This window comes from Microtus oregoni, unplaced genomic scaffold (genome assembly GCF_018167655.1).
Source record: "Microtus oregoni isolate MIOR12 unplaced genomic scaffold, Mior012 000014F_ref0000157, whole genome shotgun sequence".
Lineage (NCBI taxonomy): Eukaryota > Metazoa > Chordata > Mammalia > Rodentia > Cricetidae > Microtus > Microtus oregoni.
The window spans coordinates 18,553,193-18,569,044 of record NW_024543073.1 but is presented as its reverse complement, the minus strand read 5'-3'; the positions used below and the strand labels follow the sequence as shown (position 1 = coordinate 18,569,044).

Genomic DNA, 15,852 nt, shown 5'->3' with positions numbered 1-15,852 from the left:
CACGGCCAGCAGCTTGGAAACAGGCCAGTGTCCCTGTTTAGGAACTGGCAGGAACTCATTAAATCTGAGGGCATGCCACCTCCGTGGCCTTTTACTTTTTTCTTTTCTTAATTCCTCTTTTTGCAAGCTCCTTCCTTGTTCTTTGTGAATTTTATACCACATGCTTTGATCATATTCTCCTTCCTCCCCCCAATTCTTCCCAGGTCCCCCCTCTTCCCTAGCCACCCAGCTTTGTGTCCTTCCCCCCACACTGAGGCGCTTTTAGTTAAAGGACCATGGTTGGGATAAGAATAGTTTTATTTTGACTTGGGACAGGTTACTAATACTGGAAGGTGCCTCTTGTCTGGCCCTAGCCAGACAAGCTTATCTTCCTGAAAGATCTCTGGGGAGCAGACAGACATTCAGAGAGCCAGGACAGGCCTGGGCTGTCCCAGTACCTCCCCTTTCTCTTTTGGAACTCACCCCTGTCCCTGACCAGAAAAGGCCAGAGCAGAGAGTAAGAGCCAGTTCCAGAGGGCTTTTTAGAGTACACACACCCCACCTGCCATTGCCCAGTCCTCTGGGACTGGCCTGTTTTGAGCAGCTAGCCCTGGCTTCCTGGCAGCTCAAACTCACTGAACCCAAGAAAGGCAGGAACGTAGATGCTGAGGCCCTGGCAACAAGCAGACAGCTGGCCCTTATCTCTTTATGTAAATCTGAAGCTGGTTGTTAGGTTAACCACTGTGTGCTAGCTCTGGGAGCCTGTGTCAGTCTCTTTAAACATCTCACTTGGCCAAGGGAAAGATTAATTTATGCTAATTAAGAGCCGGGGACCCTCAAAGCGCACTGGGAATCGACTCATCTCCTGTCTCAATTCATCAAAGCACAGCATCTCTGCACATGTGTGTTCAGACTTCCGAGTCTGCAACTTGGTGCCCTTCATCTGTGCTGCAGGGTTACATTTCCTCGAGCCGCTTCCCAGCCTATGCTCTGCGGCTGCCTGGAGTCCCTTTCTCAGCTCACTGCTGTCTCCTCCGTACTCAGCCTGACCACCACGGTTTTCAATTCCATTTCTCTCCAGCCCTCACCTCCCACCCAAACTTAGGTGGTGGCCGTTCTGGTCCCCTGGTGGGCATGTCCGTGTGGAAATTCTGAAGGCACTTGGGCTCAGTGCAGTCAGAACGGGGCTTGCCCTCCTCGCTGTCCTGGTGTCTGTCTCCACACATGGTGAGACCATCCACTCGGAATCTAGTGAGAGTAATCGCCTTCCGTTCAGCTCACGTGTGCACTCACAGATCGGGTAATAAACACGCTTCAGATTTACCCCATCTTCTCCATGCCACTGCCGGGTCCAGACAGCATCTTTGTTGAATGAGGGCCTCAGCTCCGAGGTCTTGGTCTACTGTCAGGTCTTAGTTTTTGCTCTTCCAAATACACACAGTAATTGAGTCTTGGTCACTCTGGCTCAAGGTCGTTTCTGCCTACTCTTACAAAGCTGTGGGGGGAAAAAAACTGACTCTTTCACCTTCAAGGCAACACACTGTAAATCCAAGGCCACTTTTATAACTCTACCCTGAACGAGTGTTGACCCATTCCCAACCTGAAGATTATATTGCAAATTCTGAAGGTTATATTGCGAATTCCTATGAGGAAATGGGGACTAACAAGTAAAGAAAGAAGGTTTATGCAGTTTTTACAGTCTGTACATCTCACAGTCTGTCTGATGTGACTCCTGAAGTGGGGTTTTCTGAACTTTTCCTAACTGACCTCTGGCCTCCATCGTCAACATCCAAAGGTTGGATGAGGCTCAATGATCGTTTGGGCTTCAAGTGAGTCACTGCATCTCTGAGAGCCTCTTGATTCATCTAGTTCTCTCAGCTGCTACCCAAACCATGGTAACCCTGCCTCAAATATGCTAAGACGAGATGCAGACTGTACGAGACGCAGTGTGTAATCAACCTTTCGTATCTGTGGGCCACTTGTCTGCAAATTCAGCAAAACTCATTAGAAAACCTGAAAAGGGAAATTATAGGGAGTTCCTAGAAGCAAAACTTGAATTTGCCCTGAACCCGGTGTTGTGATGAATCCTCGTGAACAAGCATTGCGCGGGTTCCGCATTAAGTATCGTAGGTTGCCTAGAAACAGAGAAAGGCATGTAGGAAATTGTGTATAGGTTATATGCAAATATTAAGCCATTTTATCTCAGGAACTTGGGCTTCTGCGGATCTTGTCCATCACCTGGAAGTCCTGGAGCCAGCCCTCCACTGTACCAGTGAACGGCTGGTTATTATCATCCGCTCTGGTTGATAACCAGCATCTCTCTAAATGAGCTAATGTCAGTTAACACCGACCTTCACAAAGTTCCCTGACAATATAGTTCTATTTCATTATTTCTGGATTTGCTCAGGACTTTGCTTCCTTTATCTTTGGATTCAGCCCTCTGTGTGGCATGTAGTAGGTGGTACCCAATAAACTTTAGATTAAACTGAATTTTTCTCGTCAGATTAGTTAATAACAGCTGCCATCCCTTTCTCCTCTGCAGAATGAAGATATTCAGATGTTGCTCTAAATACACACTCCAGCAGAAGCTCTTCGTCCTCTTCTTAACACTATGGCTGCTCTCCTTGTTAAAACTTCTGAATGTGGGCCGGCTCCTCTTCCCTCAAAGAGACATTTACTTAGTTGAATATTCCCTAAGTACCTCCCCTTTTGTGAGGAACAGGTTCCCCCCCATCCAGGATGAAGTCAGGTATGAAGTTAACTGCTCAGGGATCTACGAGCAGGAGCCTTTGGAGATCGGCAAGAGTTTGGAAATCAGAAGACAAAACATCATAGACCTGGAGGATGGCGACGTTGTGGCGATGACCAGCGACTGTGATATTTATCAGACCCTCAGACGGTACCATGAGAAGCTTGTTTCAAGAGAGGAAAAGAGCTTCCCAATAGCCTACTCGCTGGTCGTCCACAAAGATGCGATTATGGTTGAGAGGCTAATTCACGCTATTTACAACAAGCACAATCTTTACTGCATCCACTATGACCTGAAGTCACCAAACGAGTTCAAAACCGCCATGAACAACTTAGCTAAGTGCTTCTCCAATATCTTCATCGCTTCCAGACTGGAGGCTGTGGAGTATGCCCACATATCCAGGCTCCAGGCTGACTTGAATTGCCTATCAGACCTTCTCAAATCTTCAGTTCAGTGGAAGTATGTCATCAACCTGTGTGGGCAAGACTTTCCCCTCAAGTCAAATTTCGAATTAGTGTCGGAGCTGAAAAAACTCCAAGGCCAGAATATGTTAGAGACAGTGAAACCTCCTACTGGCAAAATGGAAAGGTTTACCTACCATCATGAGCTCAGATCGGTGCCTTACGAATACATGAAGCTCCCAGTAAGGACAAACATCTCCAAGGAGGCTCCACCTCATAACATTGAGGTGTTCGTAGGCAGTGCCTATTTTGTTCTAAGTCAGGCATTTGTTAAATATATCTTCAACAGCTCCCTTGTTGAAGACTTTTTTGCCTGGTCTAAAGATACATACTCTCCCGATGAACACTTTTGGGCTACCTTGACCCGGATACCAGGAATACCGGGAGAAATTTCCAGATCGGCCCAGGATGTATCTGACCTACAGAGTAAGACCCGCCTGGTCAAATGGAATTATTATGAAGGCTTCTTCTATCCCAATTGCACTGGCTCGCACCTTCGAAGTGTGTGTATCTACGGCGCTGCAGAATTACGATGGCTTATAAAAGAAGGGCATTGGTTTGCTAATAAATTTGATTCTAAAGTGGACCCCGTCTTGGTTAAATGTCTAGCAGAAAAACTTGAAGAACAACAGAGAAAGCTCATCACTTTGTCTTCACAAAAGTTCATTACAGGTAGAAAACCCAGAGTCACACGCCATCGTAAGAGCACCATGGAGCTGGGAATGTCTAACACAAAGAGTTAAGATGGAATTGTGGACCCAAGCCTTGCCCAACACCATCAGAACTTAATGCTTTCCAAGGTTGAACCTTCTCTAGAATTCCATGCATGGACCGTGAGCCTGCAGTTGGTTGGGTTTTGAATGTTGGTTTTGCTTGTTCTCTTACTGAGTCAGAGATCTCAAATGTTTAGTGATATCACATTTATTGAGCACCTGACACTGCTCCAGGCACTTTACGGAAAGACATGCAGGGATTAAATTCAAGTCATAATGAGTTGTGCCCTCAGGAAGCACTGCTCACCCTCCTAACGTGGCCACTGTGGTGTTTTCGTGTTTTCCATGTAACAATAAGGGTTCTACTGGAGAGGACTTTGGAGTATGTGCTGATCACAGCCACTAGTCTCTGAAAGGGTGTGAGTGCGAGGCCAGCTCTCTACCTGTTCCTTAGTCCAGCAACCGAGACACTTTTGAACTGTTAGACTATTAGGATTCCACTACCTCAGAGAAACGCAAAGAATTGTCTGATCGCCTGCTTGCCAAAGTGTAACTTACCTTTCGGTGCCTCACTTTTTGATTCAGGACAGACAGAATGCTGCTGGAGTGATATTCGTCGGGTATGACTGTCTGAGAAGGCAGAGGGCCCGGGTGGTAGGTGGGTTGGGACAGGCGATGTCCGGAAGAGGAGCAAAGGGCCTCTTTACTCATCCTTTGCACAATGGTGTCATGAACAACTCTCTTTCTAATTCATTTGTTCTTTATAGCACACATACTAATGAAAATCAAACTGACTACTAGTTCAAACTGTCACCCAGCAGAACCTCAGGCCTAAGGTAGGTTGACATTGATAGGTTGACATTGTGGATGTGCCCTTGCCACAGTAGCACGCTTCTGATGGAGTTGCTAGTTCTTTCTTAGGTAACTCAGCCAGGAAGTTATTGTGATTGCTTACACATTTTTCTTTTTCAGCAAAATGGAATCCAAATTCAATTCAAAATAATAAACACTCCAAGTTAGTGTAGTCTTTTTCTCAACTGAGCATCAAAGGGGGTATTGTTTTCTTTATTTTACAAATACTAGCACTTAAGAGAATCATTTAATGGGCACACACAGATAAGTTTCAGGGGAACTGGAGGGTGTCTTGACAGTTAAGAGCTCTTAACTGCTGCTTTTGCAGAAGACCCAATACCAGATAGCTCACAACTGCCTGTAATTCCAGCTCTAGAGAATAGAGTGCCCTCTTCTGGCCTCCAAGGGCACCTACACCCATCTGCATACACATACACACACACACACACACACACACACACACACACACACAAAGATAAATTATACATTTTTATTGAGTTTGAGTTTTGCAGAGAACCTGCCCAGTTCTGTTGGAGGGTGAGGCCTGAAGAAGCTATCATTCCACTCTCCCTGGGCTTCTGTGCACTGAGCACACAAATACTTGTGGCTTCCTAACAGGTTTTTGTGCGACTCCAGGGAAATGCCACATAAATTGGAGAGAAATGTTGAAATATCAGTGTGATAAGAGTATAAGACAAACACAGGTCCCAACTTTACTGTGAGACTTAAACACAAAGAGAGGCCTCTGCCTTGAGGGAACCTCTGTCACCAAATTCAGGTCTGAGAAAAAGCCCTGCCAGGGCATGGGAGTTTCTTCTACAGCCAGTAGCATTGACATGCTGTCTGGCTGGTTTACACAGGGAATGAGGATAAGATACACTTCACTAGCCATCCAGGGTCAAACTCCAAAGGTCTTGGTTTAATAAGAAAAAGATTCTCTTTTTGTTTTTATGACTTTAGTCAAATAGAATGTAAGTACAACAGATGAGAAGCAACTACGTGGCCCCTTGTTTTTCTGGAGAGAAAGGCCCCGCTTCCTGTTTATTAGAAAGTGGACGTGATCAGACAAAGACATGGTAATGCCTTCTTTTCCCTGTGGACATGCTTCTCCGGACCCAGAAACATTAGCTGCTCACGTTTTGGGGAACTTGCCAAAGCACAGGCTCTTGGGAACTTTGCACGTTCCCTGTTCGCCTTCAGAACTGATTCTTACAGAAACCTTTTGCTATACAAGCCCTTCCCCAGTCTGAGCCTGCTCAACACTGCTTTGTAATTGTTCTTTGTATAGTATTTATTGAACTTAGACTCTAATTTACTCCAAGATGAGAGTTTACAAATCATGTGTGAATATTAGAAGAATAATGAAAGCCTTCACAATATATTATGTGATCAAGCTACTGTACCATAGATGTGTATGTACTGAAAAGCCAGAATTGCTATTTTTGTTTCATCTATCTTAAATAAAAATATCATTGAAAGTTAAAATTTCAGAGCTGGAGAGATGCCTAGCAGTTAAGAGCGCAGGCTGCTCCTCCAGATGACCCAAGTTCAATTCCCAGCACCCTCGTGGCAGCTCACAACTGTCTGTAACTCTAGTTCCAGGGGATCCAACATCCTCTTCTGGCCTGGCACCAGGCACACACATGACGCATGGACATGACATACATGCAGGCAAAACACTCATGCACATAGCATAATAAGGTGAAACAAAGATTTCTCTTGACTTCCTGAATGTGAATATATACATGCTTCTATATTTCATAGAAAATAAAATGACAGTCTGGGGAATGTAAAGTGAATGTGTTGTTAAGTAAATTAAAATCGTTTCTGTTGTTGATGTTCTTCAGTTGTTTTCTTATCTCTCTCTGAACTCCTTCGATTGTGTTGTCCGTGTTTACCATTTCAGTAATAAATTTCCCATGGATGCGTTTGAAATAGCGATTTATTGTTCTAATTATGCTGCTAGTATGTGCTGGTGCTCCTCCAATCAAGCTCCGTGGGCGGTTGCACTTTCCTGTCTGTGCACATGCTGGCCCCCACGGTTGGTCTCGCTGGCCTAGGAGGTGAAGAGAGCGGAGCTCTTTTCTCTCAGGTGAAAAGGGTTTGCAGGGCATCACACTAGGGAGACAGACCCAGGAACTCAACCGCTTCATTTGATGAAGGCTCAAAAGAACCCTCCAGGCTTGCCTGTCATCGTTCTCCACTTTGGTTCCTCTCCTAAGATTAATTATCTAGGTTTCTGAGATTAATTATCTTGTTTGCCTAATAACTTTCCAGAAGTTCTGGAAAGAGCGCTCACTTTTTAGCCCCTTAATCACTGGAGAAAGGGGACTTTTTTCCCTTGGAAGAGTTCTTATCATCGTTGAAAGTTCATAGAGAAGCAGGACTGGCCACCACTGGTGTGGACCAAATGTTTTCTTTTAGGCCAACAACCAGCTCCCAAATCATGACACTTTTTATTAGTTATGGATGCTCAGCCTTACCTTATGCTTGTCCCACCAGCTATTATAACTTAAACTGTTTCTCTTCATCTACATTTTGACCCAGGGCTTTTTACCTTTCTTTCCTTCTGTATGTCTTCCTTTCACTGCTTCATGTCTGGTTAGCAGTTACCTGGCTTTCAGCCCCAGGTGCATCCCTCAATTTCCCCCACGTTCTCTTCATTCTTCTCTTCTTCACTTGAGCCTAGGTTTCTCCTGTTTATTCCCTCTGCCCACCAGCCCCACCTATTCCTCACCCGGCTAGCTAATCACCATTCAGCTTTTTATTAAACCAATCAGGTGCCTAAGACAGACAAGGTAAAACAAATGCAACGCATCTGTACATAATTAAACAAATGCAACACACCTTCACATAGCTAAAGTAATATTCCACAGCATAAATATATGTAACACATCTATACCTTGTTCAAATAATATTCTACAACACCAGTGCCTGCAGGCTTTGCTAATGCAGTAATAGTCACACACCTAGCTTTTCTGTAAATCCCCAAGGGTTTTGTATATCCTGCACATAGATTATGAACCTTTTCAACAAGACCATTTTAGGAACCATCAACAGAAGAGAAATAAACATTCTGCTGCCCCCAAAGGTAGGTCTAACTCTCGCCAAATGCAATCATCGGAACTTCAGGAAATGTTGGGCATGTTTGCTGGTGGGTGGGTACAGAATCACGAAAGCTCTAAGCTAGAGGTTGTGATGTATGTCTGTATTTCCAGCACTTGGAAGGTAGAGGCTGTAGGACTGCAAGTTTCCGTGGCCAGCCTGGTCACTTCATGGTGAGACTATCTCAAATGCACAAGGAAAAGGTACTATGTTTGGATTTCTATGGGAAGTTCCAAACACTTTTGTTCTCCTTGCCATCCATAGACCCGTATCCACATTAGAAAATTATAGTTTCCTGACACTAGTTATGAGGAGACCCTGGCATGAAGATGTTTCTCTAATTTCCTTTTCAGACCGTTTGTCATCTGTATGTAGAAGTTTACTGATTTTGTTTTTTGAGTTAATACTGTATCCAAAGGGGTTTCCCTGGTGGAATTTTTGGTGTCACTTATGTATACTATCATATCATCGGCAAATAGTTAAAATTTAACTTATTCTTTTCTAATTTGTATCCCCTTGATTTCCTTTTGTTGTCTTATTGCTTTAGCTAGGACCTCAAGAATCATATCTAATAGATATGGAGACGGTTGACAGCCTTGTCTTATTCCTGATTTCAGTGGGATCACTTTGATTTTCTCTCCATTGAGTTTGATGTTGGCTGTTTGTTTGCTGTACATTGCCTTAATTATGTTTAGGTATGTTCCTATATACCTGCTCTGTTTAAGACTTTTATCGTGAAGGGGTGTTGAATTTTGTTGAAGGCTTTTTCAGCATCTAATGAGTTGATTGTGTGATTTTTTTTCTTTCAGTTTGTTTATATGGTGGATTATGTTGACAGATTTTAGTATGTTGAACCATCCCTGCATCTCTAGGATGAAGCCTCCTTGGTCATGATGGGTGATTTTTCTGATGTGTTCTTGGATTCGATTTGCCAGTATTTTACTGAGTATTTTTCATCAATGTTCATGAGTGAGATTGGTCTGTAATTCTCTTAGTTGTGTCATTGTGTGGTTTGAGTATCAGTGTAACTGTAGCCTCATAAAAAGAGTTTGGCAATATTCCTTCTGTTTCTATTGTTTGAAACAATTTGAGGAATATTGGTATTAGTTCTTCTTTGAAAATCTGGAAGAATTCTTCACTGAAACCATCTGGTACTGGGCTTTTTCTGTTTAGAAGACTTTTGACAACTGTTTCTATTTCTTTAGCACTTATAGGTCTATTTAATTTGCTTAGCTGGTCTAGATTTAATTTTTGTATGTGTCACTTATCCAGAAAATTGTCCATTTCCTTTAAGTTTTTCTTTTTGTGGAGTATAGGTTTTTGAAGTATGACCTGTTGAGTCTCTGGACTTCCTTTGTGTCTGTTGTTATGTCCCCTTTTCCATTCCTGATTGTGTTAATTTGGAAATTCTCTCTCTGCCTTTTGGTTAGTTTGGATAAAGGTTTATCTATTTTGTTGATATTCTCAAAGAATCAACTCTTTGTCTCGTTGATTCTTTGTATTGGTTTTGTTGTTGTTGTTGTTTCTATTTGCTAATTCAGCTCTCAGTTTGATTATTTCCTATCATTTAGTCCTTCTGGATGAGTTTGCATCTTTTTGTTCTAGAGTTTTCAGGTGTTCTGTTAATTCACTAGTGTAGGATTTTTTTTAGCTTTTTTATGTAGGCATTTAGTGCTATGAACTTTGCTCTTAGCACTGCTTTCATTATGTTTTATAGGTTTGAGTATGTTGTGTAGTCATTTTCATTGAATTTTAGGATGTCTTTAATTTCTTTATTTCCTCCTTAGCCCAGTGGTGATATAGTTGAGCATTGTTCAGTTTTCATGAGTTTGTGGATTTTCTGCAACTAGTGTTGTTGAATTCTAACTTTAAGCCATGGTGATCTGTTAAGATACAGGGAGGGGGTTATTCCAACTTTTTTGTATCTGTTGAGGTTTGTTTTGTTACTGAGTATATGGTCAGTTTTAGAGACAGTTCCATGAGATACTGAGAAGAAGTATATTCTTTCGTGTCTGGGTGAAATGTTCTATAAATATCTGTTAAGCCCATTTGAGTCATAATATTTGTTAGAGCCTTTATTTCTGTTAAGTTTCTATCTGGCAGACCTGTCCTGTTCAGTGGTGAGAGTGGGGTGTTGAAGTCTCCCACTGTTAGTGGGCGGGACTTGATATGTGATTTAAGCTTTAGTAATATTTCTTTTACAAATGTGGGTGCCTTTGTATTTAAGGCATAGGTGTTCAGTACTGGAATTTCATATTAACGGATTTTTCCTATGATGAATATAAAATGACCTTCTTCATCTCTTTTGAATAATTTTAGTTTGAAGTCTGTTTTGTTAGATATTAGGATATAGCTACCCCAACTTGTTTCTTAGGTCCATTTGATTGAAAAAGTCTTTTCCAAGTCCTTTACTCTGAGGTAATGTCTGTCTTTGTAGTTGAGTTGTGTTTCTTGTATGCAGCAGAAGGATGGATTTTGGTTTTGTGTCCAATCTGTTTGCCTGTGTCTTTTTATAGGTGAACTGAATCCGTTGATATTAATGACCAGTGATTGCTAGTTTCTATTAGTTTTGTTTTTGTTGGTGGTGACAGTATTGTGTGTGCATGTGTTTCTCTTCTTTTGGATTTGCTGATGTGGGATTATCTATTGCCTGTGGTTTTTGTGGGTGTAGCTAATCCTTGGGTTGGAGTTTTCCTTCTAGTACTTTCTGTAGGGCTGGATTTGTGGGTAGATACTGATTAAATACGGTTTTGTCAAGGAAAATCTTGTTTTCTCCAACTATGTTGATTGAAAATTTTGCTGAACATAGTAGTTTGGGCTGACATCTGTGGTCTCTTAGTGTCTCACAATGCCTAACCAGGACCTTCTGGCTCTCATTGTTTCTATTGAGGAGTCAGAGTACTTCTGATAGGTCTGCCTTTATATGTTACTTGACCTTTTTTCTTTACAGCTCTTAATATTCTTTCTTTATTCTGTATGTTTAGTGTTTTGATTATTATGTAGTGAGGGGACTTTATTTTTTTTTTGGTCCAGTTTATTTGGTGCTCTGTAAGCTTCCTGCATTTTCATAGGCTTGTCCTTCTTTAGGCTGGAAAATTTTTCTATGATTTTGTTGAGTATATTTTTTGTGCCTCTGAGCTGGACTTCTCTTTCTTCAATTCCTGTTATTCTTAGGTTCAGCATTTTCATGATGTCCCATATTTCCTGAATATTTTGTGTTAAGACTTTGTTGGATTTAGCATTTTCTTTGACCAATGAATCTATTTTCTCTGCCGTATCTTCAACACCTGAGATTCTCTCTTCAGTCTCTGGTATTCTGTTATTTATGCTTGCATCTCTAGTTCCTGGTCACTTACTCAGATTTTGCATTTCCAGATTTCCCTCGTTTTTTTTATTATTATTATTGCCTGTTTTATTTTTCAGGTCTTAAACTATTTCTTTCACCAGTTTGATTGCTTTTCCTTGAGTTTTTTTTTTTTTTAAGGAATTTATTGATTTCTTCCAACTTTTTGGTTGTCTTCTCCATTTCTTTAAGGGATTTTTTTCATTTCCTCTTTAAGGGCCTCAATCATCTTCATAAAGTTATTTTTAAGGTCATTTTCTTCTGCTTCATCTGTGTTCAGGTCTTGCTGTTGTAGAACCACTGGTTTCTGGTGAGGCTGTAGTGCTCTTTATGTTGTTGAGTGTATTCTTATCCTGCTGTCTTCCCATCTCTTCCTCCAATCGAAACAGGTGGAGCCTGTGTTTCAGGGGGGTTCCTTTCTTTCCGGTTGGTTTAGTTGGGGGCTATGGCTCTGTTGGCTGCTCCTTCAGGTGTAAGCAGAGTCGAGCCTTCAGTGATTGTTCCTTCAGGTGCCTATGGGCCCAAGGCTCAGATGGTCATTTCTCCTGGTGTTGGCACGGCTGTGGCTGAGACTCCAGTGGTCAGATAGTTTCTGGAGGTCACTGCTGTCACCACAGCCTGCTGTGCCGCTGCTCCACACTCCTCTTCCCCGCAGTCCGGCGCGGCCTGCCACACTGCTGCTCCCGCTTCTCCTCCTGGTGGTCTCGAGTGGAAGATAGTCTTATGTTGTACATAATACCTTGACCTTTTCTTCAGAGATGTGCCTGGGATGGTTCACCTAGGTTGCTATATAGGAGCCTCAGAAAGGCCACTCCGCCAACCCTATCCCAGAAACCTTCCCACAACAGCAAAGGCCTCTTGGTGAGAGTCTCAGTTCGAGCAGTGAGGAAGGGAAGCTGAGCGAGAATCATGGTCAGTAGACCTGGGTAAATGTATTTATGTCGTCATAACTGGTGTTATGTGTATGCATGTGTGTATGTAAGGAAGTTAAACAGAGACAACTTGTAACCATGATTCTAACATGCTGATAATATCACTGTAGCTCCCTAAATGCTCTTCTAGTCTGAGGCACATAGACTTCTGATGTCTCTCCCCACTGCCCATATATTGACCCCACTTCACTATGTGGCTTCACAGCCTTTACGGCTATATAACAGTTATGATATAGTTCATTCAGGCTCTCTTTGGTTGTCGGTCATTTAGGCTGTAAACCACCTGATTTTCTTTTTTTTTGCTGTCATGGATAGCAGTATTGTAAACAGCTTTGCAAATACAGCTTCTCCTTTTTTAGTTATTTCCTAATTATGTATTTTTTTTCCAGTTTAACTTTTTATTGACTCTTGGTGAATTTCACATCATGCCTCTCGATCCCATTCATCTCCCCATCCCTTCCTATCTGCCCTCTACCCTTGCAGCAACCGCCCCAATAAGGATAAAACAAAATAAAATTTAAAAGAAAAGAGAAATCTCGTCGTGGAAGCTGTAATGTGACATAGTGAGTCACAAGTCATACGGCGCACCCGTAGTTCATACATCATAATTTGCCAGTGTTTACTGCAATGAATCGTTGGTCTAGTTTGAAGTCTCTGGTTTTTGCTACACTGTCGCTACTGAGCCCTCACTGGGACTCCTCTTGGATAGACTGTTGTTGTCCTATGCCATGGAGTTCCTGCTACTTTGGGTCTGCAGGACCAGCCCGCTCTTGTGTTTCAGCAGATCACAGATGGGGTGGATGCTAGGATGGGCTGGTTCCTAGCTCTGGTTTGGGGTCTTGGTGGTTGCTGGGTTGGTCGTTCTGCCAGCTCTCCCTCATCCTCAACACCAGGGTGAGCTCTCCAGCCCCACTCTGTCTATCTAGCCCTATATAGTAAGCAGCAAGGAGTGGAGTCAATTATTCCGCTCTCCTGTCCTAGGGCTAACTTGCCCACACCTACACCAGCAGGGCCAGCTCTACTGTGTTGCCCAGGGGAGGTGTAGGGGGCACTCCGCTCAGTATCACCACTTGTGAGAGGCGGGGCCAGCTCTTTCACTCTCGTAACCTCAGGATAGTTCTTCCACCTACCACAGGCCTTGAGCAGCGGTAGGGTAGGGGCTCTTCTCCTTTGCCCACAGCACCATATGGCGATGAGGGGATGGGACAGATCTCTCACGCTTACATTTTCAAGCCTGCTCACCCACACCCCTGCTAATGGGTTCCGCTCTACTGTGTTGCCCAGGCAAGGTGCAGGGCCTGCTGCATGTGGTGAGAAGCAGGGTCAGCTCTCTGTCTGCTACAGGTCACAAACGGGGAGCCCGGAGTAAATCTTTCCCTCGCCCTCGCCACCACATGGCAGTCGAGGGATGTAGGACCAGCTCTCTCACTCTCACGACCTCAGGGCAGGTTCACCCACGTCCCCTCCAGCAGGGCCAGCACGACTGTGGTGCTGAGGAGAGGCTCAAGGACTGCTCTCTGAGTGCAGCTGCTGGCGAGGGGTAGGACTAGCTATTCCACTCTCATGACCAGGAGCCAGCTCTCCCTCGGCTGTAGGCAGTGAGGGGCCAAGGGTAAGAGAACATATCGCTCCCCTGCCTGCGCCTGCGCATGACAGACCAGCATTGAGGCTAACTCTCCCACACTGCCCCGCACCATTGCCAGGAGCATCAGCTCTACTGTGTGGCTCCGGTGAGGTACAGGGCCTGCTCTCTCCGGTGCTGCAGCCAGTAAGATTCTGGACCATCTTCCTTCACCAGTTCTCATGACCTCAGGGCCAGCTCTCCCATCTGCCGTAGGTGGTGAGGCTGGAGGGGGGACATCTCTCCCTCACTCATGCCATCAAATGGCCGATGAGGTGCACCCCTGGCAACGGGGTCATCTGCACCATGCTGCCTAGGTGAGGTACAGGGTCTAATCTCCCTGATGCTGCAGTTGGTGAGGGTGTAGGTGGTTGGTTTTTTTAATCTTTACTCTTTGGGGGCCCACCCCCCTGCTCCCAAACAAATACACAGAGGCTTATTATTACTAAATGCCTGGCCTTACCTTGGTTTGTTTCTAGCAAGCTTTTCTTAACTTTAGCTATCCCATCTACCTTTTGCTCTGGGCTTTTACCTTTTTCTATTTCTGTGCTTCTTTTTTCTTCTTATTCCGTGTCTTGCTGTGTTGCTGGATAGCTGGCCCCCTTGCTTCCTCCTCTCTTTCTTTTCTTCCTCCTCTTTTCTCTCGCTCTCCTCCTATTTATCCTCTCTGCCTGGCAGCCCTGCCTATCTCTCTCCTGCCTGGATATTGGTCAGTCAGCTCTTTATTAGACCAATCAGGTGTTTTAGGCAGGCAAAGTAACACAGCTTCACAGAGTTAAACAAATGCAACATAAAAGAATGCAACACATCTTTGCATCATGGAACAAATATTCCACAGCATAAACAAATATAACACATCTTCAACTAATATTCCATAACAGAGGGCCTGGATCAGCTCTCTTGCCTACCACAGGTAGTGAGAGAGGAGCAGGAGTAGGGAATCTTTCCCTTGCCTATACCAGCATGTGGAAGATGAGGAGCCCAAGCTCCCTCCCCACCCCCACCCCCAACAAAATAAGCTCTGTCATGATGCCCAGGGAGGTGCAGGACCTGCTCACTTTCTCCAGGGCTACAGCTGATGAAGGGTGGACCAGTTCTCCCTAGTGTTGCAGTCAGTGGGGGGCAGGTCCAACTCTGTGCAGCTCTGTCCTCTTGGCCTTTTGGTGGTAACAGGAGCCACAGACATCAACACAACCACAGCTGTGGCGGGTCCATGGGCACAGACATGGCCGTTGGCTGCAGCTCATCCTGGATGGCACCATGGCCTTGAGTGGCATGCAGGTTGCCCAGGTCAGCCCACTCCTCACTGTCTTCACCTTCATATCTGCCTCTATCCACAGGACATGAACGGTTCTCTCTCTCTCTCTCTCTCTCTCTCTCTCTCTTTCTCATACCCCACCATACATTTGCTCACCATAGACAAGCTCATCTCCCAGCACCTTGTGATGGCCGTATATTCTCTCCCAGGCCCAGGCTAAAGCGTCCAGGACTGGCATGTGGATATTTGTCTCCCGCCCAGTTTCCTAATTCTGCATTTCTAAGACGCAAAGTGCAGTCCTGAAAGGGATGGATTTTTTAAAATTTATTGCTGTTCATATATTACAAATCTCTATGTCTGGGAGCTATATTGATTTATTGATGTGTCTCAACTATAATCTCTTACTTATGAAGTAGAGTGTCAATTTGTTTATTCTAATAAATAGCAATTCTGATTCTGAAAACAACCAAAGACCTTTGCCTAAAGCAGGAACATAGATCTCACCTAAAAACCCAAAGACAGGATTTGAATGCATGAGTAACACAGAGCAGCCTTCCCTGGCTACTGTCTGACTCCACGGCCCTCCCCCTCCTCTAAGGGCTCAACCTCCTTGGCCCACTCTGTCCCCTCATCCCTCCCACCACCTTGAACTCTGTTTCTTTGCCTATTCTGTGTGATGCCGCGTTCCTCCCACACAGCCTAAACGTCGTCAGGATAAAGTATAGATTCACAGCTGTTACTGATGTTCTGCTAGTTCCTAGGGTCCGATCACTGAGAAGATAGGAGGCATGTTTTTAATGAACAAACTTCCCTCACGCAAAGTACCTGGCTCACTTATA

General features: G+C 44.1%; 1 protein-coding gene across 2 annotated transcripts in view; it reads left to right on the top strand.

The window, feature by feature from the left end:
- Positions 1–6,326, top strand: part of Gcnt4 (glucosaminyl (N-acetyl) transferase 4) — a 28,801-nt gene extending 22,475 nt beyond the window's left edge. For both annotated transcript variants that reach the window (XM_041663165.1, XM_041663164.1), the window contains exon 3: positions 2,522–6,326. In XM_041663165.1, coding sequence (XP_041519099.1) covers positions 2,523–3,932 — 1,410 coding nt within the window. In that variant the 5' untranslated portion in view covers position 2,522 and the 3' untranslated portion in view covers positions 3,933–6,326. The remainder of the gene's footprint in view (positions 1–2,521) is intronic.
- The last annotated feature ends 9,526 nt before the right edge of the window (positions 6,327–15,852 follow it).